The 27,309-nt window shown below is 43.3% G+C and overlaps 1 protein-coding gene across 3 annotated transcripts in view; it reads left to right on the top strand.

Moving 5' to 3' along the window:
- HKDC1 (hexokinase domain containing 1) overlaps positions 1 to 24,477 on the top strand; it is a 54,550-nt gene extending 30,073 nt beyond the window's left edge. For all 3 annotated transcript variants that reach the window (XM_059901003.1, XM_059901004.1, XM_059901002.1), the window contains exons 11-21: positions 2,351 to 2,506; positions 3,613 to 3,846; positions 4,681 to 4,985; positions 6,595 to 6,740; positions 6,834 to 6,953; positions 15,961 to 16,056; positions 16,233 to 16,332; positions 17,721 to 17,904; positions 19,850 to 20,005; positions 20,509 to 20,742; positions 23,539 to 24,477. In XM_059901003.1, coding sequence (XP_059756986.1) covers positions 2,351 to 2,506; positions 3,613 to 3,846; positions 4,681 to 4,985; positions 6,595 to 6,740; positions 6,834 to 6,953; positions 15,961 to 16,056; positions 16,233 to 16,332; positions 17,721 to 17,904; positions 19,850 to 20,005; positions 20,509 to 20,742; positions 23,539 to 23,686 — 1,879 coding nt within the window. In that variant the 3' untranslated portion in view covers positions 23,687 to 24,477. The remainder of the gene's footprint in view (positions 1 to 2,350; positions 2,507 to 3,612; positions 3,847 to 4,680; positions 4,986 to 6,594; positions 6,741 to 6,833; positions 6,954 to 15,960; positions 16,057 to 16,232; positions 16,333 to 17,720; positions 17,905 to 19,849; positions 20,006 to 20,508; positions 20,743 to 23,538) is intronic.
- Positions 24,478 to 27,309: the final 2,832 nt, after the last annotated feature.

Below are 27,309 nucleotides of genomic sequence, written 5' to 3'. Positions count from 1 at the left end.
ACCCTCCTCGTTTGTGTTCCCCTTCCGCCCCGCCCCCTCCTGCTCCGAGGCCTAATCATGCAGCACCTGGTGTGACCCTCTCAATCTCAGGTCTTGCCGAGCCTTTCTCTGCTCTCATCCCACACTCACCTGTAGTATAAGTGTTCGGGGTCTGTCTCAGCTCTGCCTGTAGGCTGAGCTCCCTGAAGGCGGCTACACCTGTGATTTTCCTTTCCTTTCTACACATAGGGTCTTACATATTATTGCAGCTCATTAAGTGTTTGTTAAAAAAAAAAAGTGTTGAATGAAAAACCGCTTACAATTTTAAAAAATAATTTCAGACTTACAAAAAGGTAGTGAAAATAGTATAAAATTCCCCTTCACTCAAATTCCCTAATAGTCACATTCTCTCTCTGTGTATATGTATATACACAGACACATAAAATACACATATGTCTATATAAAATTATTTTTCTGAACATTTGAGACTAAAATCGCAAACGTAATATCCCTTCACCCCTAAATACTTCAGAGTGTATTATCTGAAAAGAATTACATTCTCTTATATAATTAAAGTATAATTATCAAAATTAGGAAATTAACACTTAATCAGTTCTAATCTCTAATTTACAGGTCTTATTCAAAACTCACCTGCTGCCCCACTAATGTCCTTTATAAGAAAAAAAAAAAATTGTCCTGGTCCAGGTCCAGGATCACACATTACATGTTGCTGCCGTGTCTCTTTAGCATCCTTTAATCTTCTGTAATATCTGTTTGGTTTTCATGATCTTCCAGCATGCAAGCCATTTATTTCACAGAATGTCCCTCAACTTGGATTTGTCTGACGTTTCCTCATGATTAGCTTCAGGCGATGTATTTTTGGCAGGACTATCACACAAGTGGTGTGTGTCCTCCCGTGGGCATCGGATCTGGAAGCACATGTTGTTTGTTCCGTTACTGGGGATGCTAACTCAGATCACTTGGTTAAGGGGATATGAAAGAGGTTTCTGCACCGTAAGGTCATTATTATTCCCTCTATAATGAATAAGTATCTAGTGAAGAGATACTTTGAGACTATATAAATACCCTGTTTCTCATTAAACTTTCACTCTCTAGTTTTAGCATCCATTGATGAATTTCTAGATCCATCATTCCCTCTAGGTTATTAGTTGTTATTCTACTATAAGTAAGAGCTTTCCTATCTCCTCCATTTATCTACTTATACTAATATGGATTCTTTTTTAATTTAATGAGTTATAATTCCTTCCTATTATATTTCTTTTGATATTCAAATTCTTTTCAGATTTAGCCAGTGGAAGCTCCTTCAAGCTAGTCCCTGTGTCCTTTTGACATGATTCCATCACTCTTTAAGTACTTCCTTATTTTCTGGCACAATAAGGTGCTCTAGGCTCACCATGCACTTTCCCAAGAAGCCCTGGTGAATAAATATTTTAAGTACCTCCTAGAAACCACTCAACACTAGAAGTGCATACCTGGGGAGCAAATTTCTGCTTTGGATGCACCTGGTCCTCAGCACACACCCATTTCACTGGTGACACAGAGCAGCCACAGCCCAAGGAAGTGGTGCCATTTTGGGGACTTTATCATCCTCGTCCTATCCATTTCACTTAAAATAAATTCCACTCCCCCAAACCCAACCTGGATTTCTTTTGATTGTCTTGTTTCTGCAACGTTCTAAGACTTTATGTGAAATGGATAAAGTTGATTAGGAAACACGTTGTCCTTGATTTTGTATCTTATGTTTGCAGAATAAAAATTATATTTAATAGTTTACTTGGGAAACAGTAAGTAATTGCTTGTTGTATGCAGACTGAGAGTCCAGGTGTAGGTAGCCTGGTGGGATATTTCATCCATAGTATTGTAGAACCTCTCTGGAGCTATCCAAGCCCATCTCACAGACACAGCATGTTTCTCTCTTGGGCAGAAACATGTGTAGGAGTTGGAAACATTTGAAATTGGGATTTGTCATGCTATGGTTGGTGATGCTGGGAAAGTACCTGAAGTCTCTGAAGTTGAGATTCCTTATGCCTAATATAAGAATGGCACCCCCATGGCCAAGGGTGATTTGAGATAAAGATTTTTGGAATCAAGCACTTTGTTATCAGGAAAGAATCTTAGGTTTCCTCTAGTTTAGTCCTCCCCTTTTATAGGTGAGGAGAATGTAGCTTAGAGAGGATGAGTGGGTTCCCAAGGGCACCCCAAGCTGGGACAGGGACTGAGGCCTCCTGACCTGTAAAGAGGCCCTTCCACTACTCATGCTCCAAACCATGGGCTGTGGCTCATGGGCTTTGAGAAAGGATGCTGCATAACCAGAGGCATTGCTGCCACTGATCTGTTCACCAAATTGTAGGTTTGAGAAGATGATCAGCGGCCTGTACCTAGGTGAACTCGTCAGGCTCATCTTGCTGAAGATGGCCAAGGCAGGCCTCCTGTTTGGCGGCGAGAAATCCTCCGCTCTCCACATTAAGGGCAAGATTGAAACACGGCACGTGGCTGCCATGGAGAAGTAAGCTGCTGGCAGGGTCCCTTTCACCTTGACTCTGCAGAGGGTTAGGGTGGGCAACCAAGGAGTGGTGTGCTCATGGTGGTGGTGCGCAGAAGGAACCAGATCTTCCTTCTTCGCAGGACGATTTCATACCTGGGCGCAGCTTCAGGTGTATTAGCAATGCTTGCCACGCCTCACATGTGGCTTCTTGTTGGTTTCAGCAGCCAGGGATTCTGCTGTCGGAGGTCTGCACCCTCCTCATGTTTTGTTACCTTTTTCCTCACTGAAGTGGTGACATAACATTTTTAGGGTCACAGACCCCTTTGAGAATCTGATTTAAGTTCTGGACCCTTTACCCCCAAAATGCGCATTTGCACACCATTTTGCTTATAATATCAGGGCATCCTTGGACCCGTTAAAACCCAAGCATGGAATCCAAGTTAAGAATTCCTGCTAAAGCAATAACCTTCTCTACCTGGTGCTGTCAGGGACTGGCTTTGGCTTTGGCTTTGGTGATTAGGGGGCTCACACAAAGGTGTGTAGTGGGGAGCTGACTGGTGATGGTGGCTGGCCCCCGTCGACCCAGGATCCTGTTCCTCAGGCTTAGAAACCCTGGCATTGCCCTGAGCTTTGCAATCAGCTTAGATTCTGAGTTCAACAAGGTGACATCTGACTCCCAGAGTCTGTGTTTATGCAGAGCTTGGCAGAGACTGAGTTTCTGTAAAAGGCAGTATAGCACAGGATGCTTAAAAGGGTGGGCTCTGTAATCGAACTGCCTGAGTTCAAATCCTGCCCCTTGCACTTACTAGCTGTGTGCCTGTGGACAGGTTACCTACCCTGTCTGTGCCTCAGATCCCTCTTCTGTACAATAGGATAATGACAGTACTCCCCCCAGGATTGTTGTGAGGGCTGAGTTAACACATGTGAAGTCCTTAGACAAGCACCTGGCACATAGTGTGCAATAAATGGTGGCTGCCGTGATCATTGTTGAAATCGTCATTATTATCATATGACTATGTGCCAGCCTGTTTATTTTCACAGTCCTGAGAGGTGGGAATGCTGGCTCTCTGAGGGGGACTCCCACGGGATGGAGAAGTGCGGTCCTCTCATTCCTGTCCCCTGGCCAGGTATAAAGAAGGCCTGGCTAATACAAGAGAGATCCTGACGGATCTGGGCCTGGAGCCTTCAGAGGCCGACTGCGTCGCGGTCCAGCACGTCTGCACCATCGTTTCCTTCCGCTCAGCCAATCTCTGTGCGGCGGCCCTGGCAGCCATCCTAACACGCCTGCGGGAGAACAAGAAGCTGGTGCGGCTCCGGACCACGGTGGGCATGGATGGCACACTCTACAAGATCCACCCCCAGTGAGTGCTGGCCGCCGGCCCACACCCCCTGCAAATGACTCCAGTCTGTCTGCTTGGAACCGAGTCCAGTTTTGTCTCTAAACTACGCTGCTTCTCTGGGTTGCTGGACCCAACTGTCTTCTCTGGTTCTGAGATTACAGGGGAAGGGGTGAATTCAGAGATTACATTCATCTAGCTGGCTGGGTTGCTTTAGGGGATCATTCTTAAAGGAATATTCTGCTAAAACCAATTGCCTGACTAGCAAAGCCGTGTGTTTATCCATCTGTCTATCCATCTATTCATCTATCTATCCATTATTATTGAATACTTGCTATGTGGTAAGATTGGAAAGTAAGATACACCCAGTTATAAATGGGGAAAACTCAGGATGGCAGGGGTTGCTAAGTCCACATGAAAGATACCAGTAGGAAGACACAGGGAAATGAGAATTTCCCAGAAGGAGGGAGCACGAAAGTCCCTCTGACTAACAGAGGTGTTATTGGAAGTCAGGTGGGTACACCTGGGAAGAGCTGGGGAAAGAACCCTTCCCCTTTGGGCAGAGATGATGTTCAGCCAATACATTATGTGTGGACATGCCCTACTGCTTATAATATTAGTGATAAAATAACCACTTCTTTGAGCCTTCCAAGTGTCCCTTCCACTGTCCCAGCTGTCCTGGTCCCTACCCCCAGTCACCCCCATCTTCCCCCTCCATCCAGCAACTGAAGGGGTGAGCCTTGGCCCAGCAGGGCTCCCCAGGAACCCGTTCCTCTGCTACACCTGCGTCTGTTCCTATTGGCTGGGCCCGGGCCTTTATGATGTTTACATATTTTGCCATCCCCCCTCCGCCTCCAGATACCCAAAACGCCTGCACAAGGTGGTGAGGAAACTGGTCCCGAACTGTGACGTCCGCTTCCTCCTGTCGGAGAGTGGTAGCACCAAGGGGGCCGCCATGGTGACCGCAGTGGCCTCCCGCGTGCAGGCCCAGCGGAAGCAGATTGACAAGGTGCTGGCTTTGTTCCAGCTGACCCGAGAGCAACTTGTGGGCGTTCGGGACAAGATGCGGGTTGAGCTTGAGTACGGGCTGAAGAGGGACACCCACCCGCTGGCCACGGTCAAGATGCTGCCCACCTACGTCTGCGGGATGCCAGATGGCACAGGTGGGCCGTGCACAGCTCCCTTCTCTGATGGGCCACCCAGAGCTCGTATCAAAACTCCTTAAATCCAGTTAGGTCTTTTGTTTCAAGAGCCTTGGGTTCATGTCTAGAATGGAGGGAGGAGGGTTGGGGTAGAAGGTTAGTACTCTGCTGAATCTATTTGCTTTGGTTGATCCACGGCACTGGCAGTGAAGAATACCTAAGTTAGGTTCCATGTGTGTGAAGACCCAGATGCTGTTCCCAGGGGCTACCATCTGGACACTTGGAGTGTCTGGCTTGTCTTCCACCCTCTTCTCTGGCTCTCTTCTCTCCTGGGGCTTGGCTCTCTTCCTCTCCCCTCTCTTCACTTTCTGCCCCTGACTTTTCCGATACTTGATCCTTCTCCTGGTCCTCTGTGCTCGTCTGACGGGAGCCACAAAACAGTAAGGTCAGTTCTTTAGACAGGTTACTCCACCTCTTTGAATCTCATGAGTCTCACCCAGATATAATGACCTTTGTAAAATGCTTCATATCTTTAATTTGCTTTTGAACGTTTAATTTCATTTTGTGCTCACAACTACTCTGTATGTTATATAAAGAGAATGATTCCCATTTTATGGATGCCAAAACTGAGACTCAGAGAGGTTAGGTGACATACTCAAGGTCACACAGTTGTACTTGGAATCTCTCAACAACAAAGATCTTTTCCAGAGCCAGTATTGTTCGAGTCTACTTGGGGGGAAAAGAATAACAGCAGTAAAAGACACTATTCAACTATTCATTCTTTCATCACTTTTATCCTTTTGCCTTTATTCCTCAAAGTTTCATTAAGCACATGCTACTTGTCAGGCTCTGTTGTAGGCACGGTAACAGAGCAGTGAAGAAAACACAGTCCCTACCCTTATGGAGCCTAAGTTCTGTTGGGCTGGCAGACAGTAAACAAATAAACGCCAGGTGATGCCGTGTAATGACAGGGCTATGAAGAAAAATAGACCACCATCAGGGGTAAGAGAACTGGCTGAGAGTGAGGTCTTTGGCAAATTCAAGGAACAGCAAAATGACCGGTGTGGCTAGAACAGAGTGAATGAGGCAGGGAGAGAGGTGAGGAATCACACAGAACAGACTGACATGCTCTGCAGTGTCAGAGAACCGAGAGGCACTGCACTGTGGGGGCCCTGGACGGTGATGGACGTCAGACTCGATACAGTTTCTTATTAGTCAGGTGGGGGTGTGAGAATCCAGGGAAGGGGAGAGCAGGACAGAAGAATCATTTCATGCTCAGGATGAACAGTTCCTCTAGGCCATATAGACAGGATGGAAGCACCTTCCCGAGTCCATTGTAGTCAGGTAGCCTGGCCTGCATTCACCCTCAGAGGCTCCCTGAGCATAAGTATCATGTGTGGCCTTTACCAGACAGCAAGAAAAGCAGGCTGGCCTCAGATGGGCTCAGGGTGCCTGCCCAGTGCTCTGACACTGTGCTTGGTGACCGCCACGCCCCTTTGGCCCATGAGCCCCAGGCGGGCAGGCTCTGGATCTGCTCACTTTCAGCATCACCTCTTCCTCCCAATGCCTGCACACAAGACCCTGCTTGGTGCGTGCCGGTGGAATGCAGCCCCCACTTTCTCCACCACAGAGAAAGGCAAGTTCCTCGCCCTGGATCTGGGGGGAACCAACTTCCGGGTCCTCCTGGTGAAGATCAGAAGCGGACGGAGGTCGGTGCGAATGTACAACAAGATCTTCGCCATCCCCCTGGAGATCATGCAGGGCACCGGCGAGGAGGTAAATGCCGGGCAGGGGGTTGCGCACTCCGAGGTGCCAGCCTGCCACCCCGTACAGTGCAGGCCTGGCATGACTGCCGCTCTCTCCCTGCAGCTGTTTGACCACATCGTGCAGTGCATCGCTGACTTCCTGGACTACATGGGCCTCAAGGGAGCCCAGCTGCCTTTGGGCTTCACATTCTCATTTCCCTGCAGGCAGGCGAGCATTGACAAGGTAAGACGGCCCAGCCAGGTGGGCCCATTCCCTCCTACACCCGGGGAATCTCGAGACAGCTCTGAGTCACTGTTCATTTTATTTCGGGGCCTCAGGTTCAGGGCAGCTGGGGAGACATGATCGAGAATTTGGACCATTTAATTTTTTTCTATTTACTGTGTTCCCTTTTCATTATTATTGTTTCTTTGATTGAAGTTTACAAAACAATTTAGTGTAGTATACAATAAAGGGACACATGGATAGGGCTACTGTTAAAAGAGAGTTCAAATCATATTATCGAGAGATAAGAAGAGGTAATGACCAGTTAAGGCCAGTTATAACTCTTAGTCCACAATATTACCTGGGTCTTCCTGTGTAAACAGGGAAATGCAATAGGTCGTAGGGTTTTTATTGTCTGATGAACAAAAGCATACCAGTGCATCAGAAGAAATGCATTTCTTTCCTGATATTAGAATTTCAGGAGTTTATCACATAGACACTTACCTAGTTGACATTGAAGAACATCATGGATAATGATTTTAATAAATTATTCATAATAATTTAGAAATGTACATCACAAGATTTTTCTTGAATTTCTTGGATAAAAGCACCATTCACCAGCTTATGGAGAACAGAGCACTCTCTCTTGCTCTCTGATAGGCTTATGTCAACCAAGCTTACAGGACTGGCGTAAAAGCAGAACACCACTCCTCAATTTATAGAGAGAACTCTGGTCAGCACAGCAAGTCAGCCAGAGAGCTCATGACAATAATAAGAATGACTCAAAGATTTGTTAAGATTTTGTCTAATCCAGTCAATGTCCCCATGATGTACACAGTATTTTTGCTTTGTTTATTTTACCATTTTTTATTGTGGTAAAATAGATATAACATTTACCACTTTGACTGTTTTTAAGTGTACACTGGTACACTTAAAAAGTACAAGTGTACTGTGGCATTAAGTACACTCACATTGTTATGAAACTATCACCACTATCCATCTTCCGAACTCTTTCATCTTCCCAAACTGAAACTCTATACCCATTAAACAATAACTCTTCATTTGCCCCTCTCCCAGCCCCTGGTAACCTTTCCTTTACTCTCTGTCTCTATAAATTTGACTATTCTAGGTACCTCATATAAGTAGAATCATAACAGTATTTGTTATTTTGTGACTGGCTTATTTCACTTAGCATAATGTTCTCAAGGGGTCATCCACGTAGAATTTCCTTCCTTTTTAAAGCTGAGTGATATTTTATTGTATGTACACACACTATTTTTAATCACCATTTTGTAGTTAAGAAAAACGGAGGCACAAAGAGGTTAAGTTGTCCAGGTTACCACATCTATAAACAGTGGTAGAGGAGTTATTCCAGGACACTGGCCTGAGAGCCCAGGTTCTTGCACTCTACCCTCGGGATCAGGACCTGGAGCCCAGTGTTTTTGGACCATTTTTGCTATAATGCACAGTACACTTACATATATATAATCAAAATAAAAAAATCCAGGAATAGTACCTATCCTTATTTTGTGCATTATACTCTATTTTCTATCCTATTTATGTATTTATTTATTTTTGGCTGTGCCACACGGCTTGTGGGATCTTAGTGCTCTGACCAGGGATCGAAGTTGGGGGCCCCAGCAGTGAGAGCGCTGAGTCCTAACCACTGGACCACCACCAGGGAATTCCCTATTTCACTTTTCATATGAGGAAATTGAGGCATGCAGTCTTATCCAATCGGTAGCTGCAAAATCAGAACTGAAACAGAGCTCTGCAGGGCTCGGAGAATGCTATGAAAACACTCTTCACCAGGCCTACCCCCACTGCCCCCCAGTCATTCAGAGAACAGGGAGAGAGGGGTTCAAAAGGCAAAATTATCTGGTAATATGGCTAGATCTCTCAAAATTAAAAATGCCAGAATGCTAAGAGCCATAAGATCCATTTCTCAAGATTCCATTTCTTAAAATGTACCTAAGGAGGAATGAACAAGGATGTTCACTACAGCATCACTTTTTAATAATGAAAAATTAGAAATAACCCAAATGTCTGGCAATGGAGAATGACTAAATAAACTATGGTATTTCAGTCATACAGAATTACTTGATTTTTATTTAACAAACACATACATAGTGTTTGCTCAGTGCCGGACACTGTTCTAAATGCTTCACAGATATTACCTACCTAGTCGGGAGGCAAGAGCGTGCGGTAGTTAAGAGCATGGGTCTGGAACCACATTGCCGCAGGTTGAATCTTGGCTTCTCCACTTACTGGCTGTGTGACTTTGGGCGAATTATTTAACCTCTGCACCTTTGGCTTCCTCATTTGAAAAATGGCGATTAAAATAGTACTTGTTATATAGGGTTTTTTTTTTTTTAAATTTTCTGTGCAATTATATTTGAGGAATATTTTCCATATTAACTGACCTGGAATGGTCTAAAAGATATATTACTGAGAAAGAGAAACAAATTGCAATAGTCCACACACAGTATGAATTTATTTGAAAATACATGTAAGCAGAGAGAAAAAGGTCTGAAAGGATTCATATCGAACTGATAATAGAGGTTACCTCTCAGGTTTGGGGGGATGGGGAATTAAAGTGGACTTTGTCCTTATCGATAATACTTTAATGTTTTACAAAGGTAATGCATTCCTGTATTACTGCTGCCATTAAAGATTAATGCAGAGGGCTTCCCTGGTGGCGCAGTGGTTGAGAGTCTGCCTACTAGTGCAGGGGACACGGGTTCGAGCTCTGGTCCGGGAAAATCCCACATGCCGCGGAGCTACTGGGCCCGTGAGCCACAATTACTGAGCCTGCGCGTCTGGAGCCTGTGCTCCGCAACAAGACAGGCCGTGACAGTGAGAGGCCCGTGCACCGCGATGAGGAGTGGCCCCCGCTTGCCACAACTGGAGAAAGCGCTCGCACAGAAATGAAGACCCAACACAGCCATAAATAAATAAATTAATTTTTAAAAAAATTAGAACGATTTACTTAAAAAAAAAAAAATTAACGCAGGAATCCCCATAAGGTTAACAGCTGATCTTTCAGCAGAAACTCTGCAAGCCAAGAAGGGTATGGCAGGACATATTTAAAGTGATGAAAAGGAAAAACCTACAACCAAGATTACTCTACCCAGCAAGGATCTCATTCAGATTCGATGGAGAAATTAAAACCTTTACAGACAAGCAAAAGCTAAGAGAATTCAGCACTACGAAACCAGCTTTACAACAAATGCTAAAGGAACTTCTCTAGGCAGGAAACACAAGAGAAGGAAAAGATCTACAATAACAACCCTAAAACAATTAAGAAAATGGGAATAGGAACATACATATCGATAATTACCTTAAATGTAAATGGATTAAATGCTCCAACCAAAAGACACAGGCTCGCTGAATGGATACAAAAACAAGACCCATATATATGCTGTCTACAAGAGACCCACTTCAGACCTAGGGACACATACAGACTGCTAGTGAGGGGATGGAAAAAGATATTCCATGCAAATGGAAAACAGAAGAAAGCTGGAGTAGCAATACTCATATCAGAAAAAATAGACTTTAAAAGAAAGACTGCTACAACAGATAAGGAGGGACACTACATAATGATCAAGGGATCAATTCAAGAAGAAGATATAACAATTGTAAATATTTATGCACCCAACATAGGAGCACTTCAATACATAAGGCAAATGCTAACAGCCATAAAAGGGGAAATCGACAGTAACACAATCATAGTAGGGGACTTTAACACCCCACTTTCACCAATGGACAGATCATCCAAAATGAAAATAAATAAGGAAACACAAGCTTCAAATGACACATTAAACAAGATGGACTTAATTGATATTTATAGGACATTCCATCCAAAAACAACAGAATACACTTTCTTCTCAAGTGCTCATGGAACATTCTCCAGGATAGATCACATCTTGGGTCACAAATCAAGCCTTGGTAAATTTACAAAAATTGAAATCAAATCAAGTATCTTTTCTGACCACAACACTATAAGACTAGATATCAATTACAGGAAAAAAACTGTAAAAAATACAAACACATGGAGGCTAAACAATACACTACTAAATAACCGAGAGATCACTGAAGAAATCAAAGAGGAAATCAAAAAATACCTAGAAACAAATAACAATGAAAACACGACCCAAAATCTATGGGATGCAGCAAAAGCAGTTCTAAGAGGGAAGTTTATAGCAATACAATCCTACCTCAAGAAACAAGAAACATCTCAAATAAACAACCTAAGCTTACACCTAAAGCAATTAGAGAAAGAAGAACAAAAAAACCCCAAAGTTAGCAGAAGGAAAGAAATCATAAAGATCAGATCAGAAATAAATGAAAAAGAAATGAAGGAAACGATGGCAAAGATCAATAAAACTAAAAGCTTGTTCTTTGAGAAGATAAACAAAATTGATAAACCATTAGCCAGACTCATCAAGAAAAAAAGGGAGAAGACTCAAATCAGTAGAATTAGAAATGAAAAAGAAGGAGAAGTAACAACTGACACTGCAGACATACAAAGGATCATGAGAGATTACTGCAAGCAACTATATGCCAATAAACTGGACAACCTGGAAGAAATGGACAAATTCTTAGAAGAGCACAACCTTCCGAGACTGACCCAGGAAGAAATAGAAAATATAAACAGACCAATCACAAGCACTGAAATTGAAACTGTGATTAAAAATCTTCCAACAAACAAAAACCCAGGACTAGATGGCTGCACAGTCAAATTCTATCAAACATTTAGAGAAGAGCTAACACCTATCTTTCTCAAAATCTTCCAAAATATAGCAGAGGGAGGAACACTCCCAAACTCATTCTATGAGGCCACCATCACCCTGATACCAAAGCCAGACAAAGATGTCACAGAAAAAGAAAACTACAGGCCAATATCACTGATGAACATAGATGCAGAAATCCTCAACAAAATACTAGCAAACAGAATCCAACAGCACATTAAAAGGATCATACACCCTGATCAAGTGGGGTTTATCCCAGGAATGCAAGGATTCTTCAATATACACAAATCAATCAATGTGATATACCATATTAACAAATTGAAGGATAAAAGCCACATGATCATCTCAATAGATGCAGAAAAAACTTTTGACAAAATTCAACAGCCATTTATGATAAAAACCCTCCAGAAAGTAGGCATAGAGGGATCTTACCTCAACATAATAAAGGCCATGTATGACAAACCCACAGCCAACATTGTTCTCAGTGGTGGAAAACTGAAACCATTGCCACTAAGATCAGGAACAAGACAAGGTTGCCCGCTGTCACCACTGTTATTCAACATAGTTTTGGAAGTTGTAGCCACAGCAGTCAGAGAAGAAAAAGAAATAAAAGGAATCCAAATTGGAAAAGAAGAAGTAAAGCGGTCACTGTTTGCAGATGACATGATACTATACATAGAGAATCCTAAAGATGCTACCAGAAAACTCCTAGAGCTAATCAATGAATTTGGTAAAGTAGCAGGATACAAAATTAATGCACAGAAATCTCTTGTATTCCTCTCCACTAATGATGAAAAATCTGAAAGAGAAATTAAGGAAACACTCCCATTTACCATTGCAACAAAAAGAATCAAATACCTGGGAACAAACCTACCTAAGGAGACGATAGACCTGTATGCAGAAAACTATAAGACACTGATGAAAGAAATTACAGATGATACAAATAGATGGAGAGATATACCATGTTCTTGGATTGGAAGAATCAACATTGTGAAAATGACTCTACTACCCAAAGCAATCTACAGATTCAGTGCATTCCCTATCAAACTACCAATGGCATTTTTCACAGAACTAGAACAAAAAATTTCACAATTTGTATGGAGACACAAAAGACCCCGAATAGCCAAAGCAATCTTGAGAAAGAAAAACGGAGATGGAGGAATCAGGCAGATTCCATACTATCAAGACAGTATGTTACTGGCAGAAAAACAGAAATATAGATCAATGGAACAGGATAGAAAGCCCAGAGATAAACCCACGCACATATGGTCACCATATCTTTGATAAAGGAGGCAAGAATATACAATGGAGAAAAGACAGCCTCTTCAATAAATGATGCTGGGAAAACTGGACAGCTATATGTAAAAGAATGAAATTAGAACACTTCGTAACACCATACACAAAAATAAACTCAAAATGGATTAAAGACCTAAATGTAAGGCCAGACATTAACAAACTCTTAGAGGAAAACATAGGCAGAACACTCTATGACATACATCACAGCAAGATCCTTTTTGACCCACCTCCTAGAGAAAGGGAAATAAAAACAAAAATAAACAAATGGGACCTAATGAAACTTCAAAGCTTTTGCACAGCAAAGGAAACCATAAACAAGACGAAAAGACAACCCTCAGAATGGGAGAAAATATTTGCAAATGAAGCAACTGACAAAGGATTAATCTCCAAAATTTATAAGCAGCTCATGCAGCTCAATATTAAAAAAACAAACAACCCAATACAAAAATGGGCAGAAGACCTAAATAGACATTTCTCCAAAGAAGATATACAGATTGCCAACAAACACATGAAAGGATGCTCAACATCACTAATCATTAGAGAAATACAAATCAAAACTACAATGAGGTATCACCTCACACCAGTCAGAATGGCCATCATCAAAAATCTACAAACAATAAATGCTGGAGAGGGTGTGGAGAAAAGGGAACCCTCTTGCCCTGTTGGTGGGAATGTAAATTGATACAGCCACTATGGAGAACAGTATGGAGGTTCCTTAAAAAAGTAAAAACAGAACTACCATACGACCCAGCAATCCCACTACTGGGCATATACCCTGAGAAAACCATAATTCAAAAAGAGTCATGTATCACGATGTTCATTGCAGCATTATTTACAATAGCCAGGACATGGAAACAACCTAAGTGTTCATTGACAGATGAATGGATAAAGAAGATGTGGCACGTATATACAATGGAATATTGCTCAGCCATAAAAAGAAACAAAATTGACTTATTTGTAGTGAGGTGGATGGACCTAGAGTCTGTCATACAGAGTGAAGTAAGTTGGACAGAGAAAAACAAATACCGTATGCTAACACACATATATGGAGTCTTTAAAAAAAAAAAAAAAGGTTCTGAAGAACCTAGGGGCAGGACAGGAATAAAGACGCAGATGTGGAGAGTGAACTTGAGGACACGGGGAGGGGGAAGGGTGAGCTGGGACGAGGTGAGAAAGTGGCATGGACATATATACACTACCAGATGTAGAATGGATGGCTGGTGGGAAGAAACTGCATAGCACAGGGAGATCAGCTGGGTGCTTGGTGACCACCTAGAGGGGTGGGATAGGGAGGGTGGGAGGGAGATGCAAGAGGGAGGGGATATGGGGATATATGTATACATATAGCTGATTCACTTTGTTATACAGCAGAAGCTAATGCACCCTTGTAGAGCAATTATACTCCAATAAAGATATTGAAAAAAAAATTAATAACACATGAGAAGGGGGAGCCGTGTGCAGCTGTCCATGGTTCTGAATGATCCAGGGTACAGCTGCATCTCCTGACCCAGGACACTGGGCCTTCAGGCCTCTCTCGCAGCAGTTCTGACAGGTTCATGAAGACACAGCTAAGAAGGACGGGAGACCAATGGACAGCTGGGAGCAAAGCCACTGATGACTGGGGAGAAAAAAGAGAGACCTAAAAATTGAAGTATAGTTGATTTATAATATTATATTAGTTTCAGGTATACAACATATACTGTAAGCTATTTTTATAGCTTATACTCCATACAAGGTTATTATAAAATATTGACTGTATTCTCTGTGCTGTACATTACATCCTTGTAACTTATTTATTTTATACCTAGTAGCTTATACCTCTTAATCCCTTTCACCTATTTTGCCCCTCTCCTCACCCCTCGCCCTTCTGGTAACCACTAGTTCCAAAAAGAGAGACATAGGTGTGGTACATATATACAATGGAATATTACTCAGCCATAAAAAAGAATGAAATTGGGTCATTTGCAGAGATGTGGGTAGACCTGGAGACTGTCATACAGAGTGAAGTAAGTAGAAAGAGAAAAACAAATACCGTACATTAACGCATATATGTGGAATCTAGAATGAACTGGTTTGCAAGGCAGAAATAGAGACACAGATGTAGAGAACAAACGTATGGACACCAAGGAGGGGGGCGAAGTGGTGAAGAGGGATGAATTGGGACATTGGGATTGACATATATACACTAATATGTATAAAATAGGTAACTAATAAGAACCTGCTGTATTAAAAAAATAAAATTCAAAAAAATTTAGAAATACTTTTTCTCGGTACTATAAAAATTGTACATGCTAATTTTAGGAAAATTAGAAAATATAGGCAAACAAAAAGGAGAGACTAAAAGGTACCAGTAATCTTGTACCCAGAGGAAACTACTGTCAACCACCTGGTGTATGCCTTGTTCCAGGCCTTTTTCCGGATTTGAGTGTGTGTGAGTTTTAAAATAATAATAGAATAATTCACCATCTGTATTTGTTTAATGTGACTGCACTTAACAGTGTATGGTGAACATCTTTCTCTAACATCTAACGTCTCTTAAAGCATTATGTTTTTATGGGTGTAGAGCATTTCCTATATTGATGTACAAGATGATAGATCCATATTGTTGGAATGACAGGATGCCTCTAGTTTTTCCTGTGAAACAATGCTTTGATGAACATTTTGCAGCTTTATCTTTAATCACAAAGATGTGATTGATTGGGTAAATTAGAAGTGGCCTTTGTTCTGTGCAGTCATGGCCAGGGAACGTGAGTTGACCCTTGATAAATATGAATTGCTGCAATTATTCCTCAGCAGTGGACCTTGTCTGAGCATCACGGTCCGTGGCACCTCTGGGCCCAGTGTTAGGGCTACAGATGGAAGCACAGTCAACAGCATTTGACTACCAGTCAGCTATAGTGCCTTGCATCTATTTGATGCTGAGATTGTGCAGTGGTCCCAGCAAACTATTGCTCAAATGAATTTGCCCTTCTTTCTTTCAGGGAACACTCATTGAGTGGACCAAAGGCTTCAAGGCTACTGACTGTGAAGGGGAAGATGTGGTGGACATGCTCAGGGAAGCCATCAAGAGGAGAAATGTACGTTATGGTGTTGAGGCTCATGCCTGACCTTGCCCCTTCCCCGAGACCCCTCTGCTCTGCCATCCTATACCCAGCCCTGTGACTCTGGCCTCTGCCCACATCAGGCTGATGTGCTCCTCCTGAGCCTGTTTGGCTTGCACATCCTACTTGTAGTAGAGCTGCTTCCTTTGCAGGAGTTTGACCTGGACATAGTCGCAGTTGTGAATGACACAGTGGGGACCATGATGACCTGTGGCTATGAAGATCGTAATTGTGAGGTTGGCCTGATTGCAGGTAAGTGATCAGGCATGTCCCATTGGCCTACTCCCATCTGATCTTTTCCAGGTTCCCTTTTAACATAGTGAAGGGCAGGGGGCCATTGTTCCATTACGTAGAGGTTCTGAAGCTAGCTTTGTCCAAAGTAGAGACAAAGTTAAGATTGGGATTCCAGGTCTCCTAATTTCCAAGTCTTTACTTAACATCTTTTTCCCTAAGGGTCCTAAGCCAAGGTTTTCCTTTCTGTTGAGGAAGGAGAATAACATAGAAAGAGGGGACTTTCAAATTAGGGCCTTGGGGCAGATTATCCTGGGAGGAAGGAGACCACAGCTGGATCAGGTTGGCACGGGGCTGAGGGAGCTAGATATTCATGCTGGCTCCAACATGCACCTCCTCTGTTCTCTGACCTCTTCTGGCTGTCAGGATGCACAGGATGGGGAAGAGTTGGAAATAAACCTAGGAGAGAAGAAGGGAGTAGTCTGAGGTATGATATAGGCCTTTTAAGGGTCTTTTGGAAAAGTCTGGCAGTGATTAAGGGCAAGGGTGGATTCCAGGGGATACTCTAAGAGGTGAGGGGACAGGTGGTATTTGAACAGGTGGAGACAAGGGTGATGGGCATTCTAAGTGACAGGCACAGGTTAAGTAATCACAGAATCTGGGAAAGTTGTTCCAGCTGGTTGTCTGGGCTTCCTGAGTTTAAGTAGTACATAGAACAGGAGATGGGGATATATTGAGATGTCTTCAATGCCAACTAAGAGGTTTCATCTCACTCCAACACTTACCTACTTTGTGACCTTGGGAAGGTTGCTTATTCTGTCTGGACTTAAGTTTCCTCATCTGTGGGAAGGGCTGGGCTAGATCTAGGAGGACAAAGCGGTAAGATTTGTTTGATTGATGATAATAGTTGCCTGGACTGTTGTGTTGAGAATAGTTCTGAGACCAGGTCATGGACAAAGGAGAAGAGGGTGGCTTTCAGATGCCAAGTGTCTACTTATCCAAGACTAGATGATTCCTCATAGTCCCTTCGAGCTCTGACTGCTAATTCTGTGACTACTTGGAGCTTACTTTGTGTGCCTGTGGCTTATCAATAATAATGAGGAGGAGGAGGAGAAGGATAATGATATCACAGGTACCAATTCTATGTGGAGGAAACTTACGAACATCGTCTCATTTTTTTTTCTTTATAACAAATCTATAAAGCAGGTATTATTTCCTTTACAGATGAAGTAATTGGATCTCTGAAAGATGAGATACTTGTCTAGGGTCACCCAGCTATGAGTGTAAAGCTAAAGTCCACAGCCAGTTGTACCTGACTCCAAACCTAAATTCCTATCTACTGTACCCTGCTGGCTCTTTAAGACGTAGTGGTGTCTTTTGAAGACTAAAGTCCCATCTTGACCTTTTAGGAACAGGCAGCAACATGTGCTACATGGAGGAGATGAGGAACATTGAACTGGTGGAAGGGGATGAAGGGAAGATGTGCATAAACACAGAGTGGGGAGGATTTGGAGATAATGGCTGCCTAGATGACATCCGGACCCAGTACGACAAGGAGGTGGACGAGGGGTCCTTGAATCCTGGCAAACAGAGGTGAGGAGGGCAGATGTGTGCATTCATGCAGGTTGTGCAGTGTACGACTTCAGCAGATCTAAGGGGGCACCATTTTCATGTTACAGACACCATGGTTTGTATATTTATGACAACTCTCCATCAGATGTTAGTGAAATGTCTTATTTGAACCAAAGCATAAAGCTATGACAAGTTTCCAACAGAGAGAAAGAAGGTGAGCCTTTTTCTAATTACCACAGTGTACCATAAGGTCTAGTGGTGGCTTTGGAAGTGAGGCAGAGGTCGTCAAAAAGTCCATTCACTGTGGACTGGGTGTCACAGAGCTGGGACACGGTGACTTAGTGGGCCCTCTCAAGATGGGCGTCTAGTAGGTCCAGTTTAGAGGTCAACATCCTTAGTCTTTCAAGAGCAGGCTGCCAGGTTGGTGATCTCTGTTGTTCTGGGGGTGGGGAAGTGGCTGCAGGTGACGGTTGGGAGTCCTGGTTCTCAGCCATGACGTTGTGTTCCAGCATGGCTCACAGTCACTTTGTGAGGTGTATTCCAGTTGATAACCATACTCAAAATACTGAAAATAATGATGGTTTAAAAAAAAACACAAAACAGAGTACATTTTCACTTGCATTCTTATATACTTTCTTGAATAGGAGAGAAAGGGGTAGACAGGGATAGAGCTAGCCTGTGGTGGATTGATCATTAGCCTGAGCCCATCCATTATGACAGGGGTTGGCAAACTTTTTCTGTAAAGGACCAGATAGTAAATGTTTTACTGTCAGGCCATATAGTCTTTGTTACAACTAAACCCAGTGTCTTACTACATAAAATAAGATGAAAATGTAGATTTATCTTGATGGACGATACCCAAGTGGAAAAGTTGAGCAGATAGGAAATGTAATGGGATGCCTGGGCCACAGATGCCTCGCTGACTGTTAAACTGAGAAAACTCAATAGGAAGAGGCTTGACAAGACCAAGACCAGCCCTGGTGGTCCCTCATCTTCCTTTGGCACTAGTCTTTGTAGGTGGGAGGCAGGTGAATTGTGGTAAGCCCAGCTGAACCAGGGACCAAAACACAAGGGACCTTAACAAAGGGCCTTATCTCTAAATCCCAAGTTGGGGCATCCAAGTTTTGTGTCTGAATCCACTGGAAACTCACATTTTTGGAGTGAGAGTTTAAGGGGGCAACATACTTGAATTCACCTGCTGTCACCATTATTTGTCTAAGTGTCAGTTCTTTAGACTGATGAGGTCCTGAGCAGTTAAGAGAACACAAGTCCAGCACGTAAGTCTCAGGCACACTCAGATTTCCATTTGACCCTGCAGGCAGGGGCAGTCCAGCTCTGCATCGTTGTTATTAATACTGTCACACCTACCTGGGCAGCGTGCCTGATCAGTGCCTGTCAGTTGCAAAGCTCCTTTTTCTCTTGCACCTTCCGCCTTGGAGCTCACGGCCTGATAGGAAGGGGGAAGGGAGCTAACGTTTTGGACCACCCTTGGTGTGTGCATACAGTTTAAAAGTGTTATCTCATGGAGCAGGAGCTCTAGTGGAACAGGTTTCTTCAAATACAAAGCCAAGGAGAGCTAGCTTTGGGGCCAGGAAAGGGACTCGCTTTAGCTTAGTGTCTACTGTGCACCAGACGGTTGCCTCCCAAGAGTCTTGTGGGGTCAGGGTTTTGCTCCCTGTTTTATAGATGATGGTTTAAAGTGCTTGCTCAGGTCATGCAGCTAATGTGTGGCAGAGCTGGGACCTAGTTCTTGCTCAATATGGCTCCAAAGCCTGGCCTTCCCACATCATACTGTCTCCTGCATGCACTTCTCTGGGCCTGCTGCCCACTCTGACCCACTGCAACCCAGGCAGCTGGTGGATGCCAATGGCATGCCTTCCACACTCTGACCTGTGATCCTTTCGGGAACTACTCACCAGCACTGATTTTCCTGCTCTCGCCAACCTTATCCCTCTTTTCTAAACAGATACGAGAAAATGACCAGTGGGATGTACCTGGGGGAGATCGTGCGGCAGATCCTGATTGACTTGACCAAGCAGGGTCTCCTCTTCCGAGGGCAGATTTCAGAGCGTCTCCGGACCAGGGGCATCTTTGAAACCAAGTTCTTGTCTCAAATTGAAAGGTGACTCGTGATCAATTTCACCTGCTCGATGTGAAAGACCCTATGTTGGATGTGCCGCTGTCACACCAGGTTCCGGCAGATTTGAAATTTGAAAATAAAAAGAGTAAGGGCCTGGCTGGGCAGAGGGTTGCCTCCTGGGGTTGCTCCCTCTCTCCAGCTGTATCAGGACCACAGCACCCAGCTGAGGGTCCAGCAGCCTGTCTGGGCCCCGAGGTTCCTAAATGGTTACACAGGAGTTAGCTTAGGGTAAAAAATGATCCTCTTTTGATCCTGAAAAGATGATGTGCTCACACTTTATTCTTTAAAGATGATGGGACTTCCTGGGGGTGGTAGACCTTCTTGAATCTCAGCTTCTAAGGCATCCTGCTCCAATCTTACCATGGCTTCGATCATTTTCTTCTCCCTCCCGCTTGAGCATCTAGGGATGGGGGCCCGTGAGCCCTGCGGAGCAGGTTCTAGGACCCCAGGAATAGGTCCTGACATCCTGCTCTGCTTGCCTGCAGCGATCGGCTGGCCCTCCTCCAGGTCAGGAGGATCCTGCAGCAGCTTGGCCTGGACAGCACGTGTGAGGACAGCATCGTGGTGAAGGAGGTGTGCGGAGCTGTGTCCCGGCGGGCGGCCGAGCTCTACGGTGCCGGCCTGGCCGCCGTCGTGGAGAAAAGGAGGGAAGACCAGGGGTTTGAGCACCTGAAGATCACCGTGGGTGTGGATGGCACCCTGTACAAGCTGCACCCGCAGTGAGTGCTCCAGAGAGGCAGGGGTGGGGATGCTGAGGCTGAGTGTGGACCCTGGTGAATCTGACGGACAAAGTGCAGGCCCTGGGGGCTCTGCTTCCTAGTGCTATGATGTGGGGTGTTCACCACCCTCTCTGAAGCCCAGGCTCCTCATCTGTAACAGGCAGGCAGTAATAATCTCTACCTCCTAGGCCTGCATCAGGGTTGAGTGAGTTCCTACATGAACAGTGCTTTACACAGTGCTCAGTAAATGCAAGTGATTATTATCAACACAGTCTCACCTGACCTCACAGGGAGCAATGAGAACTGACTGTTTTGCACAGTATAGAGCATGTGACAAGGATGAGCTCAGAGTCAGGAGGCAGAAGGATTAAGAGTGAGTTTGAATCCTGGCTCCACCACTTAGAAGCTGGGGGGCCCAGGGCCAGTTTCTTACCCCCTTTGACCCTAATTCTTTATCTCTAAAATGGTGACAAAAATCATACCTACCCCATAGGTTGTCAGGAGAATTAAGTCAAATAGTGTCTGTAGACTACATGGCACATCAAAAAGATGGCAATGGAAGCTCTTATTTTTATTTAATGTTTTACATTTTGTTTTGACGATGAAGAAAGGTATTAGCAAGCTTATAAAAATTTCCAATTATGCTGAAATTTATACATAAACATATTATTACTGCAATCCTTGATCCTTAGCCCTTCCTATGATGCTGACTAATTATCCAGAATAACTGACTGATATCTTTTCTTGGTTTTCCCTTGGGGGGTCACATATTTTTGGTGTGGTTCCTACAAGCCTCCTCCTTTGAACCAAGACCTGACCAAGGGACAGAAACCACATGATCATTTCAATAGGTGCAGACAAAGCAGTTGATAAAATCTAGCACCTTTCATGATAAGAGCACTCAACAAACTAGGAATAAGGGAGCTTCTTTAATCTGATAAAAGCATCTATGAAAAACCCACAGCTGACATCATACTTACTGGCGAGACACTGGATGCTTTTCCCTTAAAATTAGGAACAAGACAGGGATGTCCACTCTTGCCACTGCTGTTCAACATTGTACTGCTTCTAGCACTGCCTCCAGATGGTTGTGTGGTTTTGTCTCTCAGTCAAGTTTTGATTCAAGGGAGAGGCTTATAGGAACCAGACCAAAAATACGTGACCTCAAGCAGAAAATCAAGGGTGCGGGCTTCCCTGGTGGCGCAGCGGTTGAGAATCTGCCTGCCAATGCAGGGGACACGGGTTCGAGCCCTGGTCTGGGAAGATCCCACATGCCTCAGAGCGACTAGGCCCGTGAGCCACAATTGCTGAGCCTGCGCGTCTGGAGCCTGTGCTCCGCAACAAGAGAGGCCGCGACAGTGAGAGGCCCACGCACCGCGATGAAGGGTGGCCCCCACTTGCTGCAACTAGAGAAAGCCCTCGCACAGAAACGAAGACTCAACACAGCCATAAATAAATAAATAAATATTAAAAAAAAAAAAAGAAAGAAAATCAAGGGTGAGTCTACACAAGGCAGTTAGGCAAGAAAAAGAAATAAAAGACATCTATATTGGAAAGGCAAAACTAAAACTATCTTTGCAGATGACATGATTTTGTATATAGAAATCCTAAGGAATCCACAAAAAACTATTGGAAGGAACTGAGAAACAAATTCAGCAAGGTTTCAGGATGCAAGATCAGTATACAAAAATCATTTGCATTTCTATGCATTAACAATGAATAATCTGAAAATGAGATTAAGAAAATAGCATCAAAAAGAATAAAATACTTAGTAATACATTTAGTAAAATAAGTGTAAGGCTTATACATTGAAAACTACAAAACATTGTTGAAATAAAGAAAACCTAAATAAATGGAAAAATATCCCATGCTAGTGGACTGGAAAACTTAACATTGTAAAGAGAGCAACTTCCCAAATCTTTTTTTTCTAATTGAAGTATAGTTGACATGCAACATTATATTAGTTTTAGGTATACAACATAGTTATTTGACATTTATATACATTACAAATTGATCACCACAATAAGTCTAGTAACCATCTGTCACTGTATAAAGTTATAGCAATATTATTGACTATGTTCTCTATGCAGTACATTATATCCCCCGACTTACTTATTTTATAACTGGAAGTTTGTGCTTCTTAAAACCCTTCATCTATTTTGCCCAACCCGCTAGTACCATCCCTTGTGACAATCACCAGTAGTTTGTTCTCTGTAACTGTAACTCTGTTTCTGTTCTGTTTGTTCATTTGTTTTGTTTTTTAGATTTCACATATAAATGAAATCATGTAGTATTTGCCTTTCTCTGTCTGACTTATTTCACTTAGCATAATACCCTCTAGGTCCATCCATGTTTTTGCAAATGGCAAGATTTCATTCTTTTTATGGCTGAGTCATATTCCATTGTATATATATATATATATATACCATATCTTCTTTATCCATTCATGTATTGACGGGCACTTGGGTTGCTTCCATATCTTGGCTATTGTAAGTAATGCTGCCGTGAACATAGGAATGCATATATCTTTTCTAATTAGTGTTTTTGTTTTCTTTGGATGAATACCCAGGAGTGGAATTAGTGGATCATATGGTAGTTGTATTTTTAATTTTTTGAGAAACCTCCATGCTGTTTTCCATAATGGCTGCACCAATTTACATTCTCACCATCAACTGATGAATGGATAAGCAATCTATTTTCCATCTGTGCAATGGAATATTACTCATAAAAAGGAAGGAAGTACTGATACATGCTACAACTAAGTGCTGATGATGTTTCTCTTTCTCTTTTTTATAGCTTTTCTCGGATATTGCAGGAAACTGTGAAAGAACTAGCTCCTCGATGTGATGTGACATTCATGTTGTCAGAAGATGGGAGTGGAAAGGGAGCAGCTCTGATCACTGCTGTGGCCAAGAGGTTACAGCAGGCACGGAGGGAGAACTAGGAACCCCTTGGGGTTGGGCCGCATGTGTCTTGGATACTGACCAGCCTTTCCTCTGGCAGATGAGTTGGTCAGAGACCAACAGGCAAGCTTCTGGCTGACTTCACCGTCTAGATAGCCAGAAGAGAACCCCAGGTTCTTGGGTACTCTTAGCATTTTGTTACTGGTTTTCAAGGGCATTAAATGACATCTCTATTTGGCATGTTTGGACCAAAGATGGGCCAACTTATAAAATCAAAGCATTGGGCCCAAGAGATCCCCTTTCAGCAAGTCTTTCAGTTGAGACCTGAGCTGTTAGTTCTCTATGGCTTTGGGTCCTGTGGCTGCTGGGCTCGGAAACAAATACACGATCTGCCCATGTGGCCTGGCTGGCTGAATTCCCCAGTGGGATGCTTCAGCCATTGCTTGTAGTAGATTGAGCCATCTACTTGTGGATGCACATTTGAGAGGGATAGGGGCTTAATCAACTGGAGATCTAATCTAACTTGTCATTAACTTGTCACGTTGACTTCAAGCGTGAAGAGAGAACAAAAACTTTGGAGTATTCAGCCCCAGGATGAAGAAGCGTTGATTGCCAGTGAGCCCTGTAGGAAACTTTTCATGCTTAAAGTGAGTTATATCAGCACCCTGTAGGATTTTGTTTCTCAGTAAACATGTGTGATGGGGAGGGTGCTGTTTGGGGCACCTGTTATCATTTTACATGTGGTTTTTGTCACTGCTGATGATAGTTGTTTTAAGGACTGTTAGGTATACGAAATCCAGTAAATGAATAAAAATATTTGATTTCCCAAGAATCTTTGCATGAGGTTTTAATACTTTATCTGGGAGGCTCGCTTGGTAACTTCATGCTCTGTTGGTGGAATGAGGGACCCATAGAGTCAGAAGTTGCTGACAGCATCTCTCTAGTTCAAACTTCTTACCAACAGGGGAAAAATATATGGAATATCTTCTATAATATCTTTGACAGATTATCCGAATTTCATTTAAATGAATACTTCCTGTGACTGGGCATTTACCACATGATCCTATAGCTCTTGCTTTTGAACAGCTGGAGTTGACCAGAAGTCCTTTCACCCTCCAACCTAACCTCTGCCTCTCTGGAACTTGGCCCCTCCCACATGCCCCATCAGTCTCCATTCTACCCTCCAGAACTAAGAGGAATTGGCCTGTTCCTGACCATTTTCCCAGTGGACATCCTCTCTCTCTTTCTCTTCATTTCATCACCTACCCCACACCTCTCCGCCCTTTATCTGAACCACCCATAACTTTCTACCTTGTCACAGAGTTATCTGTATGCATTTCTTATCTGGCCTAGTAGATTATAAGCTCTTTGTTAGATACGTTTTTGTTTTGCCCCAGTGAACTCAGTGCTGTGCCATTCTTATTAAATACTTACTGGATGGAGGCATGATTGAAATAAAGTGTTCCAAGAAATTTTTCTTAGAAAAAGTGGAGACCATTATCATGAGAAACAAACTGAAAAGAATAATATTCTAGATCATCCAGGTTGATTTATTCTGATTTATTTACTTATTCCTAGTGCTAATTGTCACCACTTGCTGAAGCAGGATGTTCAGACAGACAGAATGGAGGAGGCTGGAGGAGGGTAAGAGAGGCCAACTGAGGCTGGGGACAGATGAGGGGGCTGAGGTTCCCTAGGAAATATTTTTTCATGCATTTATGAAACAGGTATGGAGATACTGTTGTGGACAGGTTCTAGATTTACCAAAATGAACTATTTTGTATTTTAGAGTTATACCTCTCTGCAGAGATGTTGTGTGGATTTGTTAAAATTATCTTTTTGTATTTTGAGGTTATGCTTCCTTGGGGGAAATGTTTCACCTTAACAGATTTTGTCTTAGTCAACCCCAAACCTCGTTGTCCTTGTTATCTTTCCCCAGTTCTCCTATTCCTCGGTAAGACACCCCCAGCTCCAAGTCCCTCTCTCTCCTGGTTCTGCTGGGGGGGGTCTCTCCCTTTGCCATCCTACCTGGATGGATGATCTGGCCCAGAGATTCAGGGAGTTGCACCACCACATTCTCCTACAACCTGGTCTTTCAGCACATGTTTGGTAGGTTCAAGGTCACCTGGCCTACTTGTTTTTCAGTTTTGGTCTCTTACAAGAAAGAGAAGCCCCAAGGTATCTAGGCAATCTTGTACATTCTGACTAATTGATAGCATCATAGAATCCTTGAACCAGAACGGAACTGCAGAGAGGGCAGACATCCATTTTGCTGTGTTTGGACAGGCCAGCCCCTGAAACACCCGGGGCAATGGAGGGCTAACTTCTCCTCACAGTTTACTAGGCAAGACCAGCAACCATGCAACCAGGTAAACTGTCCTCGTGCAAGTCCCACAGACATCCTCTTAGGAAGGGCTTCGTGATCATCTACACTTTCTACCCCTGTGGTGACTCTCTGCCAGTAACCTTTTGGCTAGAAAGAGCTGATGAATATAGATTTAAGAACTAGATTTTCCCCATGATTCTGACTCTTCAGAACAAATGACCTCATTCCCACTTGTCTGTCTTCAGAAATCTTGTTTCCTCTTCCTTCCTTTAGCTGGAATGGGCACTCCATGGGAATAAGGACTTGGGTCTCATTTTTCCTTTTGTCCCCAGAGCCTACCACAGTGGCTGGCATTGAGTAGCCATTGGACAGTTCTCTAAATGAATGAATGAATAAATGCTAAAACAAGCACGTGAATGAATTATTGCTCTCCTTTGAATCACTCCATTCTTCTATCTCACCCAGTGGCACTTGAGCCTTATACACAGTAGACACTCTATAAATGATAGTTCAACAAATGCTAAGCCCTGTTCTAGGCACTGAGGACCCAATGAAATGTAAGGTACCATTCCTGCTTTGTGAGAACTCACAGGCTAACAGGGAAGGAAAGACATAAAAGTATATGCAGTACAGTATGGTAAACAGGAACAAGATGAACACACAATTCGTGACCATGTCCTGCATCCTTTAGGTCGGGAACTCTCAGTCTTTGTGTGTGTGTGCGCGTGTGCACCATAAACCCCTTTGGCAATCATGTGAAACCTATGGATCCTTTCTCAGAATGTTTTTAAATGCATTAAATACCTAGGATTACAAAGGAAGTCAGTGGTAGTGAATTACAGTTATTAGAATATTAAAGTGGTAGTATGGTAATAGATGTGCTTATTTGTTAATGCATTCTATGACAAGTTCCAGCAGGAACCTAATAACAAGCATAATTTTCCTGATGAGTGTAAACAGTATTTTGAGACATTTGTAATAACAGCACACATATGAAAACTTCCATGGTTCCCACTGGAGACAAAGTTACAGGTGCTGCTAAAACTACTGTGGTTTGCTGCCCACATTCATAATGGAAGGAGAGGCTAAATTTCAATTAGAGGTGATTGAAATAAAGTTGAAACTCTTTCCCAGAGAAGTTTATGAACTCCTCGCTTTGAGAGTCCCCCCCCCCGCACCCCCCCCTACCATGGGGCCCAGGTTAATCATCTCTGATCAAAATGTCCTAATAGAACTGGCAAATTTAGGTATAGCATCTTAGATGGCAGAGAGGCAGTATGCTTGGATTCAGAAGAACTAGGTGTGCTATTTAACCTTCCTGAGCTTCAATTTCCTCAT

This window comes from Balaenoptera ricei, chromosome 16, assembly GCF_028023285.1.
Source record: "Balaenoptera ricei isolate mBalRic1 chromosome 16, mBalRic1.hap2, whole genome shotgun sequence".
NCBI classification, from domain to species: domain Eukaryota; kingdom Metazoa; phylum Chordata; class Mammalia; order Artiodactyla; family Balaenopteridae; genus Balaenoptera; species Balaenoptera ricei.
The sequence above is the reverse complement of the archived record's forward strand: the minus strand, read 5'-3'. Positions and strand labels throughout refer to the sequence as shown.